The sequence below is a fragment of the Halichoerus grypus genome, chromosome X (assembly GCF_964656455.1).
Source record: "Halichoerus grypus chromosome X, mHalGry1.hap1.1, whole genome shotgun sequence".
NCBI classification, from domain to species: domain Eukaryota; kingdom Metazoa; phylum Chordata; class Mammalia; order Carnivora; family Phocidae; genus Halichoerus; species Halichoerus grypus.
In genome coordinates, this window is record NC_135727.1 from 120,207,552 (window position 1) to 120,224,582 (window position 17,031).

Below are 17,031 nucleotides of genomic sequence, written 5' to 3' on the forward strand. Positions count from 1 at the left end.
TCCACACAGGCTTGAAGGCAGATGGCGTGGCCCCTGGGCTCAGCCTCCTTCTCTTGGCGTGGGGGGCTTCAAACTGGAGATGTCTGTGGATCCTTTTCTTTCCTTTCTTGCACGGGCTCCGAGCCCTCAGCCGGGTCTCCTTCGCACAGGAGTCCGGCTGCTCCTGGATGGGTGGACCCCTGCTGAAGCTCCCACTGCGCTCAGCAGGAGTGATTTTGATGGTCACCATGTTCCAGATGTTTAGGAGGTTCTGGGCTTTCCAAAGCCACCTCTTCATGAAACTCTCATGGTTGCTAGAGAAATCCAACCCCAGGAAGGTGTGGAGGGGTGACTTGCCGTGAAAGCGCCTCCAGGCCTTGGGGACTATCGGCCTCTGGACTCTGGGGTGGTCCAGGTGGGGCGGCAGGGTGGAGCGGGGCCGGCGCCGGATCCAGCGCTCCCGGTGGATGGAGATGACTTGGCTCTGAACCGGGCCCAGGGGGCGGTGGGGCGGCCTGGGCCGCAGGGACCGGCACCTCCAAGCGGGGCGTGGCAGCGCGGCCTTGGCTGTGCCCAGGTATCTGCCCACGTATCTGCTCAGGTAGCTGCCCATGTTCGCGGTGCGGCGGGGTCGGGGACTCCCGACGAGGAAACCCGGCTTCCACAAGTGCCCTAAGTGTCTGCGGACGCGGAACTCGCAGGGCTAGAGCGACCGTTGTTACCAAGGCGCGAGGGCGGCACGTGGGGTCTCACGTGTGGAACCCTCTGGACACGGGTCCGGCACGAGCCAGGCCAGGGCCCCGCGGACGTGGCGACTGCCCCGGGCGCCTGCCGCTACTGAGGACAGGGGAACCTCCAGCTCCCACTGCAGGTCCCAGGCGCTTGGCTTCTAGGCAGAGGGGCCACGAGGGCTTCGGCTTTTGTACCTGACACTGAAACAGAGAAAATGTAGGCATTTCGATCAGGTCCTGAAAATTACAGAAAACCGACGGAATGACACTCTCCTTCATTACTGTAAAAATGAACATAATGCACTTGGATGCTCTTTAAAAGGAAGAAGAATCTACGTTTATTAGTAAAGGGGATGTGTGCTTCCGTCTTCCAGAATGGTTGCTAATGTCCCTTTTTGCAATTGTGCTCTTAAGGAAATGGTGAATGCCATTCATGATTTATGTTTTAGCCCTGACAACGTTGAGCTATATGGACTCTCCTATAATTTTCAACCTTTATATCTTTCATACATTCATATATAACTGTCTCCAATCTGAACACTAATGTCATTTCTTTCCTGTCATATCTACTGGTAATGTATGTATACAGAGTGGTGCGGCACATTCCCAATTGACAGTTGGAAAGCAGGTAATTGCACAAACCGTGTTTAAAGGCTGCTGGTAAATTGGTGATAGCACTTCAGCTTGGCACTCCAGTACTGGAGTGGGAGAGGAACGGCAGTGTGGCCAACACAGCAAGCATGTATTGGAGCGAGGGGTGGCAACTGATTTGTCTGGATCTGAGATGTGGAAGGCGGGATGAGACTAAAAAGAGCTTGATGAGGAAACACCAAAGGCATCTGTGGTTCAGAAAGAGGCCCAGTGTTGGGGAAGCAGGGGTGCTGTCAGCTAACAGGTGATGGAGAATGAGATCCTTAACACTCTCTACTGTGTACTTTTTGTTATTTTTTCATTTGGTAGATTCTTATTTTAGGAATGATCCCAAGTATCTGATTTTGAAACAAAGGAAATGTCCTCTGTTATTTTCTTCTTAATAAGGCATTTCTTAAAATGGTAGAAATGGCTTCATTCAGAGCTAAGACACCTTTTAAGATGGTAATAACACCAGAGTGGATATTCTAATGGAATTAGTCATTATTTGCTTATAATGTATTTTTTTTTTCACCATCATCTGCAGAATTTCCCACGTCCTACTTTGCAATGTAACCCAGCGGGTGTCATTCTGGTTTGTGGTTACAGATCCTTCAAAAAATCACACCCTTCCTGCTGTTGAGATACAGTCAGCCATAAGGTAATCATCACTAAATATGTCTTCTACTGGTATATCAGCTTGTTGATTGATTTGACTGTTTTCATAAATTTTGAAGAATTCTCTCTCTGCTTCACAATGATTTATTTATTAATATGTGAAAGATTTAACTTTGTTAGCTTGTATTAAGGATTAGTTTGGATCAGTGTTTCTCATCCAGGGACAATTTTGCCTCCAAGGAGACATTTGGCAATGTCTGGAGACATTTTTGTTGTCACAATTGAGGTGGGGGAGGTGGGGTCTTGAATAGACAGAAGTTAGGGGTGCTGCTAAACATCCTACTATGCACAGGACAGCACCTCAGAACAAAGAATTATTCAACCCCAAATGTCAATTGTGCTGTGGCTGAGAATCCCTGGTTTAAATATTAGCTATGAATGTTCAGTGCTGTCTTCCTTCGGCAGGAACATCTTGTACGGTGCTGTTGTGTGATGATTTATCACATGGATTCTAGAGCCCAAATGCGTAGGTCTTAAATTCTGGTTTTGTTTCTTGATTACAGATAAGTTACTTCCCCTCATTTTGTTTTCCTCTTATAATCTATAAAACGGGAATAGTTATGGTACCTCACTCTCAGAGTTGCTGAGAAGGTTAAATGAGTTAATAAATGTAAGGTGTTTTGAAGGACAAGTCATACCTTTGACTTTTATTTGAAAACCAATAAAAATAGTCTCATTTTTTGGGTCTCTAAGGACTTAGCTTCTTTAGTTAATGTACAGTCTTTGCCTTTAAAAGATACTTTTTAAAAAACAAGGTAAAAGCATGACTCTTATACAAATTAAAAATAAATGCCACTAAAGATTTTATTGTCTCATTAATTAATGAGGGAACCAGTAAAACGGTAAAACCAGTTCAAAGGAGACTTCAAGGAACCATGCATCTATGGGAATCAAGGAATGGTGATGTCCATTTACAAAAAGATGCACCATTCTATCCATCAGGTAGTGATCAATCATATTCTACCAGACACAATTCATTTGATTTTCTCTGGACAAAAATCATTTACATTATGTCAGTTTTCTACCACTTACAGATCTGCAAAAATAACTCAAAGACAAATAGAAGGTATAAATTGTCCAGAAAGTTGTACTCACCAGATACTCAGTAATATTTTTTACCCATTTCAAATTTTACACCGTTTTTCCTGAGAGTTCCTCTCCGCCTCTCCTTGTGATCATAACAAACTTTCAAAAGTGAAGTGCATTCTTGACTTCAAAGAAGGATGCAGTTTGTTTTTACTTCAATCAGTGTGCACTTTATGTATGTAAACTTCCCATCCTTCAAATGATTAATGTTGGGCAAAGGTATATTGGAAGAATGAGTTCAGAAAATAAACTATTTCTGGAAAAAGAAAGAATGAAACAAAGTAACTCCCCTCACATCAGACTTACAAGTTACCGAAATACACATTATTCTCTTTACCAAGGAGAAATATCTAGTATAAGAACTCATTTGCTCTCTGTAAAATATTAACATTTAAGATAATGAGTATATAATTAATACCAAAGGTTTTTGTGTGAACAATAATCCATATCCCTTGCTGAAGCAAAGGCCTTGAGGATCTATATAGTGGGAAATGATTTAATCTGCTTTAACAAGAAGGTTTGAACTACATTGTTCCTGTGCTTTTGCCACTAAAAAATATTGTTAAGACCCACCACTTAGGGAATAAGAATTAAGAACATTGTATTTCACATGGAAAGGAATTTTATTTAAGCCCTCCCCCATGATCTGGGAGGGCTACAAGGAAATGAAGGCACTGCGGTGAAAGCAGGCTTCCATTAATGTGAGGGAGAAGAGTGAGTGTTGGGGGTAAAGGCGGAGGATATAGGTGAATATGTCCACAACAAAATGTCTCTGTCAAAGGTCCTAGCAGCAGAAGCTACTTAGGGGGTGAGGATGGCCGAGAGAATGAGAATTTATGTTAGGGATAAGTCTCATCAGTATTGTATGAAAATAAAGGGAACGATACCAAGAAAGAAGGATAGCATGAAAAGCAAGGGGATAGCATCTAGAGGACAGGTAATAGGAAATTTCAAGGCTGAAGAATCTGCGGAGTTGGGCAAAATAATGCTAGTTCCACTTAATATTTGCATAACCCTTTCTGCTTCATAAAGTGTGTTCCTGCACATCTGTGGCATTTAATGTCAGCGCCAATCACTTTTGAGTAATTATTTTTTTAAAGATTTTATTTATTTATTTGAGTGAAAGAGAAAGAGGTGAGGGACAGAGGGAGAAGCAGACTCCCTGCTGAGCAGGGAGCCCTACGTGGGGCTTAATCCCAGGAATCCGGGATCATGACCTGAGCTGAAGGCACACGCTTTACCGACTAAGCCACCCAGGCGCCCCTGAGTGATTATTATTATCCCTGGTTTATAAATGAGGGAATTGAGACTCAGGGAGACTAATTGATTTGCTGAGGCCACCACACTAGAAAAATGAAGAGTGAGGACCTGAACCCAGGCATGCTGCCATCACATCCAGTGGTGTTTTTTCCTCTCCCCCAGAGTGTCCACACCTATGGGGTTACTTGAGGGAATGACCCACCAGTTCTAAGATGTCTGTTTTAGCTCTGTTGTGAGGGCCTGGCCTTATCAGGCCAACGTTGGCTGGAAGATATCCATGTGGTTGACACCTATGGGGGATTTCAGTGGTGGTTGGAGATTTAGTCTGTACTGATCTAGAACTTCTAATCAGCCAGAGAGGCAAAAGAACAGCAAAGTGTTCACTAACCAGGTAGATAGAATGAGAATACAGAGCAACATCTCATTTTACTCTGAGCTATACCTTGGTAGTGGGGTTCATTATTTTGTAGAGAGGTTTGTGTTCGCAGATTATCAATGATAGGTTATGGAAAAAGGAAACTTTCCATAGTTTGACAATAGCCAAAATATGGAAAGAGCCCAGATGTCCATGGATAAAGAAGATGTGTGTGCACGTGTGCACGTGCACGCGCGCGCGCACACACACACACACACACACACACACTGGAATATTACTCAGCCATCAAAAAGAATGAAATCTTGCCATTCGCAATGACATGGATGGAACTGGAGGGTATTATGATAAAAAATTACATTGGAATTATCCCCTGCTATAGATTATCTGGCTGGGATTCTTTTTCACATTCGTGAATAATCATGCCTCACTGATTTTTATTTGCTAAAGGTGGTCTCTCCTGATAGCCTAGTGCTGATCTGCAGAGATTCTCAAGCCGTTACTGTCAGGTTCAAGACCTACACTGTCCAGGATGGTAGTCAGCCCCCATATGTGACTATTGAGCACTTGAAATATAGCTAGTCCAAGATTAGATACACCCTAAGTGTAAAGTACACATCAAATTTCAAAGATTGAGTACAAAATAAAATGTGAACCAACTCAATATTGATTACATTGAAATTATATTTTTCTGGATATATTGGGCAAAAAAATTATTAAAATAGTTTTGGGGTACCTGGCTGGCTTGGTCAGTAGACCATGTGACTCTTGATCTTAGGGCCGTGAGTTCAAGCCCCATGTTGGGTGTGGAGCCTACTTAAAAAAATTAAAATAATTCCACCTGTTTCTTTTTACTTTTTCTTAAAATGCACCTCCTAGAGAATTTGAAGTCACACATGAAGCTCACATTATATATGTATTTTCCATTGCTGCTCTAGAGGCAGATGAAGTCAACTTGTCTAGTGTGAATTCAGTCAAGGCCATACAATATCCCCAAGAAATCTCCTCATCTAGTTTGCAAATTCCAGTTAGAAATTCACTTAATTTCTTTTCAGTCAAGTAAGTCTTCACTATCAACCCCTCCCTAATTGCTGCCACCACCAAAAATGCAGATTTTCCCCGGGGAAGAGTAACTCATTTACCTGGATATTTTTCTAGAGTTTTGGACTTCTCAAACGCCAGTGACTTTAGTTGTACGAAACTTGTAGTTTCCTGAACAGATCTACTATACCCTTGTCTCCATTCCTGTGCTCACTACACACTTTGGTCTCAAGAATTCCTAAATAAGAATTCAAAAGCTCAAAAGTTGCTTTCTCAGGAAAGCAGCCCTGACTTCTTGCTATGATGTTCTTGGCCATCCCCCGTCTCCCATCGTGGCCATACTTAAGCTCTGTCATGGAACATCTTGCACTGTGCTGGGATTGTGGAGGGACTGAAGTGCCATCCTTCTAGACTGCACTAGACTATAAGCGCTTTGGTAGTTTCATTTCACTTCGTATCTCTAGCACTTAGCATCATATCTGGTACTTGGTAAGTTTTCAGCAAAGGTTTGTTGAATTAATGGAAAAAAAAATCAATTTGTTGGATTTGCAGCCGCTCCTGGCTTCATGTTTTCTTTTTTATTCCCAGTTTTCTTGTCTTCTCATGTTTCTCACCCACACAATTTTCCCTCTTCTGGCTGTTGGTATTTGTGTAAGCCACCTTAAATAGAGTTGCGTCATCTTAATCTAGATGCTACTTTTCTGGAAATAAAACATGGTGGACAGAGCTTGAAGCTCAGGAGTTCTGGTTACTTCTAGGACATTCCCAGCTATGGAGGGCAGTAGGCGAGCCTTTCAGTAGCAGCCAGCACTGCCTCGAAAAGGGTACCAAAGCATGATTGCCCCCGTCAAACTGTCTAGTCAACCTGAGGTCTCTTGCTACAGGGATGCTCCGTTTCCAGAGATAATTGTAATCATGGAGAGATAGGTCTGTACCTTCTGTTTCTAATTTTTTTTTCTCTCTTGTTTGTTTTTAATCATCATACTGTAGAATGAATAGGAACCGGATCAACAATGCCTTCTTTTTGAATGACCAGACCCTGGAATTTTTAAAAATTCCTTCCACTCTTGCACCACCAACTGACCCATCTGTACCCATCTGGATTATTATATTCAGTGTGATATTTTGCATCGTCATAGTGGCAGTCCTGCTCTTGATTTTATCAGGAATCCGGCAACGTAGAAGGTAAGATACAGAGTGATTTAGGGAGGATTTTCCTATTTCCTCATGACTTGGAAAAATAAGGAGAGGATTTTCCCCAAGCTGAAGATAATGCCTTAAATCTGAAACTTTGAAAATATTGGTGATTATCGGAATATCACTTAGGCTCTTGTGTTTAGAGACTTTTTAGAGTCCAGTGTCCCTTACTAACTATGACTCCTTCCATTACTATCTTTTTCCTTATTCTACACCATATGAATATTTCATATCAAGAATTGATTTTAATATCTGTATTATGCTTTTGTAAGTTGGATATACAAAGCTAAGCAGACTTTTTGGGTAGGCAGAGTTAATCTTTAATAGTCCTCTACCTCCAAATGCTAGCAGTTCCACAGTTTTTTCCATGCATCCTCAGCTTGGCTTGCTTTTTCTTGGCCCAGTGCCTATAGCCGCCATCTTGTCCCAGATACTCTTATGCTTCTATACTTCCCTCCTTTCAACAACTGCTTGTCCCTCTGGTGCATATAGTATTATATGGAACCATGTCCCTCAAAGTGAACTTTGAATCAACACCTTGCATCAGAATCACCCAGAACACTTGTTTAACATGTAGGTTCCTTTGCCCTACTGCAGACTTTCTAAATAAAATCTGTGATGGGGATGCATTTTAATGAATATCCAGGTTATTCTAATTAACTTAGTTTGAGAGCTTCCAACTTAGAGATTCCTACTACCGGAGTTCCTTTACCTGGATTCTGGGGCACCTACAAACTTTGCTGTCTAAATTATTGCAATTACTTCAAGGGAGAATTTCAGACCAATGGGAAAGTTACTAAGGTAGTGGGACAGGAGGAGAGGAGGATAGGATTTCTCAGCATGATGAAAGGAGAAAATAATTTTGTTTATCAGTACCTCTGATCCAGAGGGGAAGTGGAGAGAGTCCTTACTCTTCACTAGACAATTTGACTCTTCTAAAAACCTTCTCATCTGATACCAAGGAAGAAGAGTTCTGGTAAGTGGGAATCACAGGGACATGCATTGGTTTTCAAAAGGGTCGATGCCCACACAGACATGTGGGATGAGTTTGGCCAAGTGTGGGTTCAACTAAATGTTTCTCTGGAGGTTTACTACTTTCCACATGTCTCACTCTAGTTACTAGCAGAAGGGAATCATTTCAAATGTTGGCCTTCATAACTTTTTTTCACAAATGATAAGTGAAATGCTCTGGAATAAATGAGATTTATGTCTAGTCCCCAACTTAAACCCAAAGATTAAAATCAAGTTGTACTTGCTTGATTTTCTTCATCTTGGCATGACATGCAATGCAGAGAGCCTTGGTACAAGTTGTCAGTTTGTTTTGTTTTCAGTTTTTTTAATATTAAGGAAGATTCCCTTGCAATATTTGACTACTTATGTTTAATATTTTTAAGTTCCGTATTAATCCTAGAATTCTGTGATTCTATGATTTCTAACTATCATAACCTCTGTGAATTCACTTCATCTCCTTGGTTCCCAGTTTTCTCACTAGCACAGTATACTGTAGGAGTTAGAAGGATGGACGGTGAGACATACTGCTTAGGTTCAAAGTATTTGTATCCTGGATTCTGCTCTTGTATGTAACCCATTAACTCTGTGCATATCAGGAAGCACAGGCAATGAGTCAGGGAACCCAAGCTCAGGAGAATATGGTTTGTGGTGCTAGTGTCGAATTGGTTAAATCTTTCTTTCTTGCCTGTGCAGAGATAACTTTGCTAGCGTGACAGTGAGGTATACCAGAAATAATGAACTTGGTGGGATAAAAAGAGTTAATGCTGTGGCGTGCTTAAAGTGGTTCCTGGCCCATGGTGAGCGCTCAATAAGTGTTAGCTGTTACTGTTATTTTATTATCCTGCCATTTGCTGGTCTTCCAGCTTGTGCTATCTCTTTCCTGCTGAGCAGGTTCTGCGGTAATATAATAATTGGGTGTGTAGCATCATAATCTGTTGCCCAGGAGAAATGAGGCTGTTGTCACAACCTTGCCTTCGCAAATTCATTTTGTGTTCTGACTAGGGAATCAGACAGACAAATCTCTTGCGTAAACCTGGAGAGCATCACTGATTGGCAAATAGAGTCAGGACAGTTATGACAACCTTCTGAAGATAAATTGATTTGTTGTGTTTTAAGTTAGATACAATCTGTGGTGGGCTTCTCTTGAGCAAAGTATTGCTTCGAAGGTGTGGAGAGGGTGCAGTCTGGAGTGGGGAGAGCCCTGGTAATGGTGATGAAAGCCCTTTCTAATCATGGAAAAGGCAGGAGTTGCCCCCAATGCCTTTAGTCCTGAGGAAGACAAAGACTTGCTCAACAATTCAATCCATACATTAGATATTAACAAACATAGTTTGCATTATACAAAATCTTACATTTAGAAGGCCAGGAGAGACTGCAGGGTCATCTCAGTTACCATTTTGCTTCTGTGGAGAAGAGTGCCACTGTCATCTACGACATATGCATATTTAAACTTACTGTTGAGGAAATTTCTCAAGGAAAGCTTTAACAATTCTTTTACCTGTGTCAGTAACAGCATTACACTGATTATTCATAGCTGCTGGCTGTAAAGTATACAGTCATTGGGGGCCAAGCTAGTGAACTCAAACACCAGCTGTACCCGTTAGTCAGATGACCTTGGTCGAGTCATCCAATTTCCATGGGACTGTTTCTCCATCTGTAGTAAGAAGATAATATCTCACAGGGCTTCCATGAAGATTGGATGAGATAAATGTGTATAAAGTACCTAGCATGCACTAAATAAACAGTATTATTATCCAAGATCAGCTTAACCCATTTCTGTGACTAAGAGATACTGAAAAGAGATCTCGTTTTCATCCAGAAATTGTCATGATACTATAAAAAATTTTCCAGTTCAATGGCTCATTGTTTGGGATTTTATTAGTTAACAAACACATATGTTAAAAAGCAAATGATCTTATTAGGGTTACTGTTTACTATAATAGTGGTGAACTGGTTAACCAGCTTTGTAAAAAAAAAAAAATCCCAATTTGTAGCGTTTGTTGATTTCCTATCAGGTATGAAATTTCTGAATATTTAACAGTCACCTGTCGCAAGCCTATACCAGCCAGCTTCAGCACACCATTACAAATGCCACCTCCTTGTGAAATAACTTGAGGAAGTTGCTTTGCTGTTACCATCTAGTTAAGAATAGCAGTTTGTGGAAACGAGAGACTTGTTGAAGGAAAAAAAGCTGGAAAATGATTTTTTTTTTTTACCTTTGGGATACAATTAGGCAGCTGGGTAGGTGGGCAGGTACCCAAGATGAAATGCATGTACTCCACAATGATGTCCGTACTAGATCTGTGTCTAGTGCTGGCCCACAAGTAGATGTTTTAGTTCTCTGTTCAGCTTTATGATGATGATAATGATGATGATAGCAATGGTTGTGATGGCCATGGTGATGTAACAATGACAACGGTGATGCAGTTGGTGTGATGTGTGGTTTAGTAGAAAAAGCACTGGATTGATACTCTTGGTTTTGGGTTCCAGTCTCAGGCTCTGGTGCTTATTATCTGGGTGATCTTGAGCCGGTCACATATGGAAAATGAGGATAATATTTTCTTAAATAATTATGATGATGGGGGCGCCTGGGTGGCTCAGTCGTTAAGCGTCTGCCTTCGGCTCAGGTCATGATCCCAGGGTCCTGGGATCGAGCCCCGCATCGGGCTCCCTGCTCTGCGGGAAGCCTGCTTCTCCCTCTCCCACTCCCCCTGCTTGTGTTCCCTCTCTCGCTGTGTCTCTCTCTGTCAAATAAATAAATAAAATCTTTAAAAAAAATAGTTATGATGATGAGAAGACAAAGTTAGAGAATACACACAAGTGCTTTATACACTGGAAAGTGCTCTAAATTCATCTCTCCAGAAGCCAAGGCCCAAAGAGGTAAAAAATACCTTATTCCTTTACTGACCATCCATTCTGTGATGGGAGCTCTAGTATTTATCAGGGAAGATACATACACAGATAACGTGGATGGTCCCTGCCTACAAGGAGATTATAGTCTTGCACTTGGTAACAAAGCCAGGTTAAGGACTCAGGACATAGAATCCTAGCTAATGCTCACAGTTGAGCAGAGTCATTAGTAAATTCACTTGGTTTATTTCTGGTTATATTTCTATTCCCATAAGGTCAGTAGTAAGCAGAAATACATTTAGATTTCTACAAATACTGCTTTTCAAACAAGGGGATGGGGCTCAGCCAACATTTTCATATACTGAAATTTCACATTCTTATAAAGTTTTAATTAAGTCTCAAAAATAGATGTGTAAATAAAATCAGAAATGTTAGAGCTAATTGTTTTCCTTTGCTGTTCTTAAATGTACATACTCAATAGGAATCAAATATGTGTTTTGAGTGAAGCCTGGGGAGATTAAGTAGAGTTCTAGGTCCACTGGTTTCACCAATCTTGTTCCATTCTCAAAGATAAGCTGCTCTACATAGTTGAGTCTTAGCTCCTTCATTTGAAAAACAGGGATAATAAGGGGCACCTGGGTGGCTCAGTTGCTTAAGCGTCTGCCTTCGGCTTAGGTCATGATCTCAGGGTCTTGGGGTCAAGCCTCCCGGGCTCTCTGCTCAGTCGGGAGTCTGCTTCTCCCTCTGTGCTCTCTCTCTCAAATAAATAAATAAAGTCTTTAAAAAAAAAGAAAGAAAAGCAGGGATAATAATAAAATCTTTATAATATTGCAATAGGAATTAAATGAGATGATTAAATGAGATAAATAGGAACTAAATGAGAAAAAAAGCACTTAGTCTGGTTTCTGTCATGTAGTAGTTACTAATTATCATCATCATTATTATTTTTAAAGATTTTATTTATTTATTTGACAGAGAGAGACACAGCTAGAGAGGGAACACAAGCAGGGGGAGTGGGAGAGGGAGAAGCAGGCTTCCCGCCAAGCAGGGAGCCCGATGCGGGGCTCGAACCCAGGACCCTGAGATCATGACCTGAGCCGAAGACAGACGCTTAATGACTGAGCCACCCAGGCGCCCCACTAATTGCTATTATTATCACTACCACACAGCAGACATAAAGCAACCTGCCTATAGTCACATGGTCAGAAAGTTAGTAGTAACTGTATTTAAAACCAGATAGGCTGGATCCCAAAGCCCATCAATCTGACTGGACTGCAATGCCCACTGAAATCATTCCAGTAACACTGACATTTTCCCCAGGAATCATCCATACTGATTATGAGGATAGTTCTCATTCCCCAATAATTAATTCTGTTCTGTTTCAAAATCATATTTGTCTATCCTTTGTTGTTTTTCTGGCTATTCTTGGGCCTTGGCTCTTCAGCCCTATCTAGTTTGAAGGGAGACAGAAATATTCTTTGTGCTTTCAGCCACCACTACTTTATCTTTTTTTTTTTTTAAAGATTTTATTTATTTATTTGACAGAGACACAGCTAGAAAGGGAACACAAGCAGAGGGAGTGGGAGGGGGGAAGCAGGCTTCCCTCTGAGCAGGGAGCCTGATGGGGGCTCGATCCCAGGACCCTGGGATCATGACCTGAGCTGAAGGCAGATGCTTAATGACTGAGCCACCCAGGTGCCTCTTATCTTTCTTTTAAAAAGATTTTATTTATTTATTTATTTATTTATTTATTTGAGAGTGAGTGAGAGCATGAGCAGGGGGAGCAGCAGAGAGAGAGGGAGAAGCAGGCTCCCTGAGCAGGGAGCCCGACTCGGGGCTCAATCCCAGGAACCCCGGGACCACAACCTGAGCAGAAGGCAGACGCCTAACCACCTGAGCCACCCAGGCGCCCCACCACTACTTTATCTTGAGCAAACCCTGCTCCTCAACACCCCTTAGCTCTGAGGGTAACCTGGTCTTTTTTTTTGTCCCCTCTTTTGCCGCTCTTCTCTCTGGACTTATGAGAAGTATGTACTCTCAAGGTTTTTAAGAACTAGTTTCAGGTATTTTAGTTACTTTTTTAAAAAAATCTTCCTAAACCACCGGATATTGCAAGAACAGAGGAAGTCATTAACACTCAATTTTATTTTTCAGGAAAAAGAATTCATGTTTTTAGCAGAACATCAAATCAGAATGATCCAGAAAGATAGTTAAGTTTTATTATTGTTAGTAAGAGCAGTGCAGAGGCAGTGAATCAGTTTATTACAGTACACACTATGAAATGTGACCAAGTGCCATATTACTGTTAGATAACCTTTGAGCTGCTTATCGTGTCCAGCCAGCACGTTACTGACACTGCAGTTTGTGGAGCCCGGCAATGCCAAGACTCTGAACAACTGGATCTAAGGTCACAAAAGCACAATATGTGCCTAATTTGGCACGGGCACAGCTCCATTAGATGCATTTCCACAGCCATCTTGCTCAGAATCTTTTTGGTTGAGAAATCCTTCTTCTAAAGAAGACAAACTTGTCCCCGTCTGTTTGCATCTTTCTTTTTAGTTCTTCCCCATTCCTTTGTGAGACCTAATGGATTAGTTCTCCTTTATGGTTGGGAGGGGAAAGTGAGATTCCTTGCAGTGATCCGCATGTGTTCAGCTCCCTGTGATTTTTCATCTAACTTGGTAAAAACACTTTTTTTAAAAAAGATTTTATTTATTTATTTGACAGAGAGAGAGAGCGAGAGCAGGAACACAAGCAGGGGGAGCGGGAGAGGGAGAAGCAGGCTTCCCGCAGAGTAGGGAGCCCGATGCGGGGCTGGATCCCAGGACCCTGGGATCATGACCTGAGCTGAAGGCAGACGCTTAACGACTGAGCCACCCAGGTGCCCTGGTAAAAACACTTTCTTAACTGAAGGAGCTGGTGTCTATTTCTAAGACTCCCATTGCATTACCACCTGCTTTAGAATGCTCCCTCCACTAAGATTTTTGTAATATGAGTTTCATACTTATATACACAATATATATATTTTAGAGTAAGATTTGACTGTTTAAAATCTGTTTATTGTTGTGGAGAATTCTTATTCACTCCAAGCCCAGTGAGGAGTGAGTGTGGGGAAATTGCACGAACTAGACATTTTTTGATGATAATTTATAAATATCCATTTGTTACTACTGGGGCTTCATCCCTACTGAAACATCACTGCTCTTTTTTATAATCCATAAAAATGGGGAGGGAGGATGAGTGAAATTTGGAGTTTTCCCCTTTTATTAAGTCCTTTCTTTTCACTTTAAGACAAGGACTGTCTGTTTGAACACATAGTAGTAACTCAAAACATAGTTATTCAATGAATGTTGGGTACTATGAATGGAAATGATATGATTGATGGTTATAGAATGTCAACTGCTTTTGCCTTTTGGAGGACATGGAAAGTAACAAGACTCCCGTCCACAAGAGAGGGGGCAAAGTATTCTAGTCCTCTGGTAGGTGATTTCACCTGGCTGTCGGACCTTCTCATCACATGAAACTTTGTGCTCACCCCAACCTGCCCTAATTGCTGATGGCTGAAGCTTAGAATGGCCAGTACAGTGTCTTCACCCTGAGGATGGAAAAACACAGCAGCTTATCCATTCCTAGGTCTCTGGGACTAGGACCCCCCAACTTCTAACCTAGCATTAGGCCTGTAGTGATAAATTGTGACACCTGACGGTGGCATATCTAATAGCAAAACACTTTCAAGTGATGACAGTGGAATCTACAGTATTGGAATGATACTTTACCTTTCTTTATGAACCTCAGCTGTTTGGAATTATCTAATAAACTATCAGCAAAGCCTGGCAAAATCTATACTAACTCCTAATTCCTAAGGTAGGAAAACAAATATTTTCTTCCATTCATTTGGAAAAGCAAGAATACAAGAGATACAAGAAATATTATGTGTGTATATATTCTCCCTTCCCTCCCCTTCCCTTCCCTTCTCTTTTCTTTTCTTTCTTTCTCTTTCTGTGGTGGATCCCATTCAAGATCTACCTTGGGCTACTGTCTAAGTAACTTTGCCTGCAGCATTAGTCCATCCATCCATTAATTTATCATCCAGCCAACCAGCCATTGATCTACATTTATTGATCCATCCGTCTGTCTAACTAGCTAGCCAACTATCCGTGTCCATCCATGTCTGTCCATCCAACTCTAAGCACATCACTTGAGTGCCTACTCTGTGCTGAGTCCAGATCAGCTGTTTTATAAAATATTTTAAAATTTATATGGGTGTATTGCCCACCAAAAAAAATATTTTAAAATTTGGACTTGTCTGATTACTTCCTCCTGAGAGATTCAGGTAAAAAAAAAAAATGGTGATGAGGTGGGGTAGGAACACAGAACACAGAATTTTATAGATAAAATCTCAGTGCATCATATCTGGAGGCACTTGTCAATTTGTCTCATTTTTGGTGATGTTCACCAGATTTCTTCCTTGACAAAATACAAATATCTCTATAATCAGTACATTGCTTGTGGGGGTGATAGACTGAGACTGTGTGAATACTCTGTTCCCAAATCATCTCTTACTCAATGGTTGGGTATCCATTGATGAGCCCCATCCATGTAGATTTCTTATCTTGTAGCAACTTTTCACCTCATTAGCTCTTTATGAGCTTTGTAGTTTATTTGAAGTATGGAATGCCATCAATTATTTCACCATTCTAGGTTTCCTCTTCCCTTTCTTGCCCTCCATGTTTGTACAGAAGACCAGGCTTTCTTCTTCTAGACCCCAATCATTCTTTTTGTGTGCATTTAGGAAGAGCAAAGGACCATCTGAAGTGGATGACACTGAAGATAAGTGTGAAAACATGATCACAATTGAGAATGGCATCCCCTGCGATCCTCTGGACATGAAGGGGGGGCACATTAACGATGCCTTCATGACAGAGGATGAGCGGCTCACCCCTCTCTGAAGGGCTGCTGTTTTGCTTCCCCAAGAAACTCAACACTTGTTTCTGTGCAACTGCTGAGCATTATAAATTATCAAGGGCAGATCATCTATTTTGTTTCACCACTCTTCTTTTCTAAGAAATTTTGCATGTGCATGAAAGTAAAAGGCCGTCATTTATACCCATGAAGACCACTGGAATTGTAAGCTGTTGACTACTCAAAATATTCTAAAATATTTCTCTGACAACACAATGTGTAAATGTAGTCATGTGGTGTCTTTAGTTATTGGCTTAAAAGTGCATTAGTATTAAGCATTTCCGGAAATATATATTTTTTCACACTTTGAAGACCTACGGAGAGATATTTTTCCAGTGGAGAATATGCATAATATGGTGTAAAAATCTTTGAAAATGGATCCTTTTTGAATATTGTTTATATCACTCTGTATATGACTAAGGAAGAATAAAATACAATGTTTGTAATGGGATATGAATGATGAAAGTGGGAGTGTTAATACACAAGGTGGAATTTGATCCTGTTATCATACCAATACTTAACTTATTCTCTATCATTCTCTAATAAGGCAGCCCTATTGGTTGACTATTTCTGCAATTTGTAAAAGTACAATCTCCGTGAATTTAATAAAAGTGCTAATCATCTCTTTTTAATTATGTGACTGATTGTGGTCTGAGATTTATTTTCATACTGTGGAAATTAGTAAGCCTAATTTTTACTAGTTATGTGTAATCTGTTCTACAACCCTAGAAATGAATTATTTTTGTTGTGTGTATCCTTGCTTGAAGACATCTTATAGTTTGTAGACTTCATTTTATTTCCTGATAGGCCATGACTATTCTAATCTCTAATAATAAATTATTATACATTTATGAATAGAAAGAAAATTTGCTGCTCAGTCTCCTACTGCTATCACCCATAGTTGATGTTACAGCAACAGTTTCTAACTCCCTTTACTGCCCCAGGGTTGCTCCCCAGATACAGACTCCAAGATGGGTAGTTGCAGGCAGAAGGTTTATTGGGGAGTGCTCTCAGGAGATACACCTGTAAGAAGTGAGGAAGGTAGGTGTGGCAAATAGACTCTAAGATGTCTGCCATTTCCTAATGTTCACGCCTTTATGTAACCCCTCTCCTTGAGTGAGGATGGGACCTCTGACTTGCTTCTGCGTGGACTACAGCAAAGATGAAGAGATGTTACTCCTGCAATTACTTTATATTATGTCTGAGTCTGTCTTGCTAGCAGACTTGTTCTAG

General features: G+C 41.0%; 1 protein-coding gene across 2 annotated transcripts in view; it reads left to right on the forward strand.

The window, feature by feature from the left end:
• Positions 1–16,498, forward strand: part of CLTRN (collectrin, amino acid transport regulator) — a 35,705-nt gene extending 19,207 nt beyond the window's left edge. Inside the window, exons 4-6 of one of the 2 annotated variants that reach the window (XM_078065036.1) lie at positions 1,888–2,001; positions 6,769–6,963; positions 15,629–16,498. In XM_078065036.1, the coding sequence (XP_077921162.1) occupies positions 1,888–2,001; positions 6,769–6,963; positions 15,629–15,785 (466 nt within the window). In that variant the 3' untranslated portion in view covers positions 15,786–16,498. The remainder of the gene's footprint in view (positions 1–1,887; positions 2,002–6,768; positions 6,964–15,628) is intronic. The other variant, XM_078065037.1, reaches the window with a different exon arrangement.
• Positions 16,499–17,031: the final 533 nt, after the last annotated feature.